General features: G+C 44.7%; 1 protein-coding gene across 1 annotated transcript; it reads right to left on the reverse strand.

Moving 5' to 3' along the window:
* Window positions 1-2,890: 2,890 nt before the first annotated feature.
* LOC306829453 (uncharacterized protein) lies at window positions 2,891-6,510 on the reverse strand (the record flags this gene model as incomplete). The annotated part of the gene is made up of 6 exons (XM_079352494.1): window positions 2,891-3,506; window positions 3,634-3,879; window positions 4,021-4,274; window positions 4,412-4,833; window positions 4,974-5,177; window positions 5,343-6,510. The coding sequence occupies 6 exons, from the start codon at window positions 6,508-6,510 to the stop codon at window positions 2,891-2,893; spliced, it is 2,910 nt and encodes a 969-aa protein (XP_079208620.1).
* Window positions 6,511-6,817: the final 307 nt, after the last annotated feature.

A 6,817-nucleotide genomic window follows, 5' to 3' on the forward strand; every position in this document is an offset into this window, starting at 1 on the left:
GACAACATTTGGTCCTTCAGAAACCTGCCAACACTCTGTGTCAAACAGTGTGATTGGGAACATTTTGCTTGAAGTCCTCACACATAAGACGTTGAAGCTACACAGATTTCCTGACATGTAAACAGGCCATCACATGAAGCTTGCCAAATGGCAGTGGTGGGATTTGAACCCACGCCTCCTGAGAGACTGGAGCCTTAATCCAGCGCCTTAGACCACTCGGCCACACTACCTTTTTCTGGACACCAATTTCGGCAGTGGAAACCATGGATCATTTATCATTGGCAATGAAGTAAAATGGAGGTCTGAATGACTCACCATGGACCAATGATGATGAACATACAGTTAAATAGCAGAGGATGGTTTGGATCCATCGACCTCTGGGTTATGGGCCCAGCACGCTTCCGCTGCGCCACTCTGCTCTCTATTCCCAAGCACTGGGATTGGACGGGTGAGGTTTTCTTTTGTTTGAAAGCCTACGGGAAGCAGTCAACACGAATGGAGCAAGATGCACAAAAAAGACAACATTTGGTCCTTCAGAAACCTGCCAACACTCTGTGTCAAACAATGTGCTTGGGAACATTTTGCTTGAAGTCCTCATATATAAGACGTTGAAGCTACACAGATTTCCTGACATGTAAACAGGCCATCACATGAAGCTTGCCAAATGGCAGTGGTGGGATTTGAACCCACGCCTCCTGAGAGACTGGAGCCTAAATCCAGCGCCTTAGACCACTCGGCCAAACTACCTTGTCCTGGAGGCCAACCGTTGACAGTAGAAACCATGGATTATTTTTCATTGGCAAAAAACAGGAAGTCATATTGACACAAAGGACACACCACGGACCAATGATGCACCTGGTTTATGGGTCCAAACCTGTTCAAAACTCCATTGAATATAGTGACTCATTGGTCCTCAACCAAGAACACTGCAATCTAGTCGCAAAATTGTCCACAAATGATCAATTTTAAGGGGCTTCATTGATCCATTTTCAGACAACTCCTTCAAAATCTGCAAGTCTGGTTGGACTCGAACCCACAACCTTTGAACCACTTCTCCAATGATGATTGCCTAGAAGTCCAATGCGCTATCCATTGCGCCACAGAGCCTTTTTTTCCAACACTCAGTCAGTGACGACGTAGGCTCATTGCAGGTTTCAGAAAAGCTCATGTTGCACATTTGGATACAAAAGACTTGTGAAACTGAAAGCTGTTCAAATCGCCATTGAATCAAATCTAAGATGGGTCTTAAATCAAGTACACTCCCAACTAGCAGTTAAAACAGCCTAGCGTGGTCAGAGCCGAAGAACAAAGTAAGATCAGAATCAGTATCTTTACCTCTGGTCCACAAATTTTTCCAGGCAGTAATCCTTGGTCCTTCAGAAAGCTGCCAACACTCGTTGTCAAGAACTGTGGCAGGGCACAAGCATCTGGTGCATGTGCCAAATCAGTAGGCCTGACTTCAGTTGTAGCTAATGTTTTAAATTGGTGCATAAGAAGGTTCTTGCCTTTGGTATGCACTTTCTTGATGGTGGCTTAGCAACAGTTTCAGATTACTTTTCAAGCCGCCACATGAAGCTTGTCAAATGGCAGTGGTGGGATTTGAACCCACGCCTCCTGAGAGACTGGAGCCTAAATCCAGCGCCTTAGACCACTCGGCCACACTACCTTGTCCTGGCAGCCAACCGATGACAGTAGAAACCATGGATTATTTTTCATTGGCAAAAGAAAACAGGAGGTCATATTGACACATGGACACACCACGGACCAATGATGCACCTGGTTTATGGGTCCAAACCTGTTCAAAACTCCATTGAATATAGTGAATCTTTGGTCCTCAACCAAGCACACTGCAATCTAGTCGCAAAATTGTCCACAAATGATCAATTTTAAGGGGCTTCATTGATCCATTTTCAGACAACTCCTTCAAAATCTGCGACTCTGGTGGGACTCGAACCCACAACCTTTGAATCACTTCTCCAATGTTGATTGCCTAGAAGTCCAATGCGCTATCCATTGCGCCAAGGCCAGCGCGCATTGGTCGAGGTAAACAACAAGAAATCGGTTGAAATGACGCTGAGATCAGTGGATCGAATCCTGTTCATGATGAACTCGTTGGGATTCCCACATCATAAACATTGTATATTAATATTTCCAAATCAAATATATAAACCCGTGTGCAATTAATCTTTGCCTAATGTCACTATACACAGTTATAAACAACGATAAGAACTCGTTTATTTGGCTGGTTTTGTCCTGTTGTGGCATTATTCGGACAGCAGGTGGCAGATTGGCTTGCATACCAAATCAAACGTTTTCCTTAATCCCCTTTAAATATTATTTGTAGTTTGCAAGATTATCAAATCGTGTTTTAACCATAATTTTAGTATTTTTGCAAAATGTATAAGCCTATATTAAATTCCCCACAACATTTGGCATCAATAACCCTTATTTTAATATTAAGGATTATTACCCTCAAGAGAAACTGACTAGTATTCAAAAGCATGTATGTAGATGACTATAGATATTTATATAGCCTATGAGTGCCTGTGTGTTATATCTTATGGGCAATAAAAAGAAAAGAAAAAGACACATTTAGATTTGTTTCATTTATCTAAAGAGGATAAAGAAGAAATGAAGACAGAAATGTTTGTTTGTTCAATTTGACATTTTATGAAAAACATTAATAAACAACACAGTGATTACAAGAACAATCAAGTGTTGCATAAAAAAATAGAAAAAAAAATAGAATAATAATAAAAACAATAATGGCATATGACACAGCAAACATGAACCGCATGTAGCCAGCCTTTTCCAGTTTTCCAACTGTACTCCTGGTATTCAGGTTCACAGCTACACACTGGAGTAGAGTAAGTAGACAGACTTAAGAAACTCAAGGGTTTTCATTGCTTGGCTTTTGTTTCTTCCCATATCCATGTTTTGCCAGCTCAGCCCTCCATTCTTCGTAAGATTGAGTCTCAGACTCTGTGCAGAACCAGTTTCCAAAGTACTGGCGATGTGACTGTGGCTTTCTGTCCTTGTTGCACTTTTTGCATATGATGACATCCGACTTCTTCTCATATTTTCTTGTCATTTGTCCAGCGCGCTCTTTGTCTTGCTTTCTCTTTCTGTATTGCAGGGTTGTGTATGGGATATCTTTATTTGAGGTCTGTGTCTGAGTGAAGGGTGGCATGAATGATGGTGGCATGGTGACGAGCATCATCTGTGAGGGTCCTGCAGAACACTGCACGGATGGGGGAAAGAGAGGATGTTGGGGTTGTGAAGCCTGGGAGATAGTCTGAGGTTGTGGCCTTCTCTTCAGCTTTGCCTCCCCAGCAGTGTTAGGAGGAAGAATGAAAGAATGAGGCTCAGCCAAACTACTATATAGCAGAGCAGCTCCTTTCTGCAAAGCCGCAGGAAGCGTTTTAGTTGCTGCCATCGGTGCGTCTGGAGCTGGGATGCCTTGCATCACAGTATGTTGTTCCTGTGACCTACAACGCCTGCTGTACCTGAAGACAAAACAAAAAAAGGTCAGTTTTATCAGCTGATCAAATGTATCCAATAGCACTTCATCACATAAGATAAGTTAAGATATAAGGTTTTATTGTTCTCAAAAGTTCTCGCTAAATTACTCACCATTGTGTGAGTGTTGCAGCATTCACTACTGGGAGTTGGATGGTGGTGGCACTCATAACCTTAGCATTGTTAAGGATGCACTCTCTGATGTTGTTGTAAGCACGTAACACCATTGTAAAGCGTGACACCCTCACTCCTTCACAGCGCACAGTGCTTGGGTAGAAAGCACAGAGCCTTGTAAAGATGGCCTCCACGACTCTGTTGCAGTCAGGCCATTGTGCAGGACTGTGAGCTCCAAAGAAACTCCTGCAAATGACAACAAAATACACAATATTAATGTAGGATTATTCATATATTCTTATTATTAATTCTTACTATCTGTGTTATTCTATTTTCCTTCTGTCTGTGTTGACCTGACATTTCAGTTTGCTTAATTAGACGTGATACCTTTTGGTGCTCTCCACACCTGGTGCCACAATCTTTTTAGTCGCCCTGTATCGTCCCTGCTTTAAGGTGGTTTGGTGACGTGGTGAGTAAGCAGTCTTCCTCTTGTCATAATCCCCCAACGCCTGCCACAGGGTGATGATCTGGGCGCTCTGTTCTCCAGTCAATGCAGGACGATGTTCTTTAAGGCCAACCAAAACCTCTGCCAAGTCCTGCACGGCTCCATACCCCTGAATATTGTCACGGCCGACACAGTCCTAGAATGAATTTTTTGAAAATTGAGAAAAAAATTAATAGCAGAAAAAAATAAGACAATAGAAAATACCTGAGCATTTCCAACATATCCCAGAGTTTGTTCACAGACATGTTAAAGGACACAATGAATTAACATTACATCATGTGAAGTGGAGTCTTCAGATGTTGGAAGATCCCTTTCTGTTGGTAGCTCGACCACTGGGCCTTCAATAAACGATGCCACTGGAGGAGGGACCACACATGATGACGACATGGTGGTGGATTGAGAAGATTTCACCGCAGATTGAGGGGCCATAGAGGAGGATGACACAGAGCTGGATGCAGGCGTTGCTGATGGAGGGAGCACAGACGCTGCAGACAATGATGCTCGCGAGGAGGCAGCAGGTGCTATTTCTGAGTCAAGTGTTGGGACAGTGATGTCTTGAAACTCCTCAGGTTCAGCATAACCTTCATCAGTTGTTACATCAATGTCATTAGACTCTGACTCCACAATAGCCACCTTGTAATCCTGCAGGACTTTACCAGTTTGCTGGTAAAGGTATTCGAGTCCAATGAGCTCACCTTTAAAATAGATTACAAAAATAAATAAATGGCAAACAATTAAAAAATATGCCAAGACATTATTCAACAGCTCAGTGGTAACATTGTATTTGTTTAACTTGAATGAAATTGTCCCAAAAAATAAACAAATAGTTGTATACCAGTGTACTTTCTCGGCCCAGCATAAGGGGTGATCTTCTCGCCAAGAACCTCCTCTGCAAGAGTGTTGACAGCATGACGGAGCAGATGATTGTAGCAACGTGGATGCTGCTCATCCGTTGTTGCTGCCACAGCCCGGTCCTCATTCCACCTTGACAGTCCATCCACAAGATACGCTTGGTAGAAGGTGTCACTTGCCAGTGTACCTAAAGTAAAGTAAAAAATAAAAAAATCAGACCATACAAACGTTTCCTATAAATCAACGAAAAGCTGTTCTTCTTACAACTAATTTAATCGCAACACAGTTCATTTACTTATTTATATTGAAATTAAATCCTACATTTATAAAGTCTCTATTAACACATATTTACCTGGGATGAATCTGTTCAGATGCAGGTGAAATGACTCGAGGGAAGTGGAACCTCTGGCACAGCGGAAGGTTGGCAGACGGTGTCCTCCTTTCATCACAGTTCCCGTTTGCAGGTAGAGCTGCACTCCTGGAGGATCCTGGATGCAGGCCACATGCTTTCTCTGGGACTTCCAGATCTCGCTCATCCGGGCGGAGTTGATGAGTGGGACTCCCAGAGTGTTACGGCCAGCATCCCCATCGAAGGCCTGGATATGGCGTTCAATCAGAGCCTGTGTCTCCTTGGTGCCGCGGGTGGTTCTCTTACAATGCAGGGCTAGCTCGTTTCTGTTGATAGAACGCAGCACATCAGCCTCAGATGGTTGCCTCATGGCAGCTTCTAGCTCTGACCTCTTGGCCTTCTTCAGAGCTGACAGGTCGTCCTGATCCCACGCAAAGATACAGTGGCTGAGGCGACTCATGAAGGGGGCATACAACTGGTGTGAGTCAGTTGTGCAGCCCACAGCAATCCTCCGCATGAAGTGCCAAATGTCTAACCGGATTGTCATCTGCTCCCACTCTTCAAACATCCTTCTCAGAAGAGTGTTGCCACAGCAGTCCCGGTCAACATATAGAGCTTCGGGAGGAGCCACCCCAGCCACTCTGTATCGTCTGATGAGCCCTTCAATCATCGGCCCGAGACCGAAACCTTCACTGGCAGTAAGCACACACATGATCACCTGCCCATGCTCATTACCAACATTGGTTGCCCAGGTGGCTGTGCCATAGCTGTGTCCTGCAAGCTTTCGTGCGACTTTCTTGGTGGAATCCATTTTCAAGATCCGACCATATTGGGAAGTTATGGTGGCCTTGACCTCATCCAGCCTTTGCAAGACATCCTGGGCATACACCTGCATCAGCCAACGGTGTTTTGGGACAGGAATCATAGGTGGTGCAGGTGCAAATGAAACAGGCAGGATCAGGCCAGATGTGACAGCTCTGGCAATCCCCTTGCAATCTGTCAGGTACTGAACCGTCTTTTGTAACCAGACCTCAGTGTGTCGTTCCTGCAGCTTGTGCTGGATTTGACTGCTGCTGTTGCCCAGCCCTTGCTGACGCATCAAACTGGCTACCTCGAAGTCACATGCCAGTTTTGATGTTAGAATGCAGGGGAACTGCACCCTGTGGCCCATGTCCAGCTGAGACACAATGCCGTGGCTCCAGCTGATGACCTTCCGGTGGCAACTTCGGCAGGACAGGTACTCAGATGCCACAAAATAAATCGTACCCACCGCAACAACTTGCCTGATCTTCTGGTGCAAGCCTGCAGATGTGAGGAGATCTTTGTGGCAGTCTGGGTGTGGACAAGTTAACTTGACTTGCCACAGCTTACGTGGCATCCAAAGAAGCAGGGGACGGCCAAAGTAATTCTCCAGTGGAGGAGAAATACTGGTCTTCAGTGGCACCTGTGGAGGATACCACCAAAGTTTGTCCACTCTG

The sequence above is a fragment of the Symphodus melops genome, assembly GCF_947650265.1.
Source record: "Symphodus melops genome assembly, chromosome: 9".
In the NCBI taxonomy this organism is placed as follows: Eukaryota; Metazoa; Chordata; class Actinopteri; order Labriformes; family Labridae; genus Symphodus; species Symphodus melops.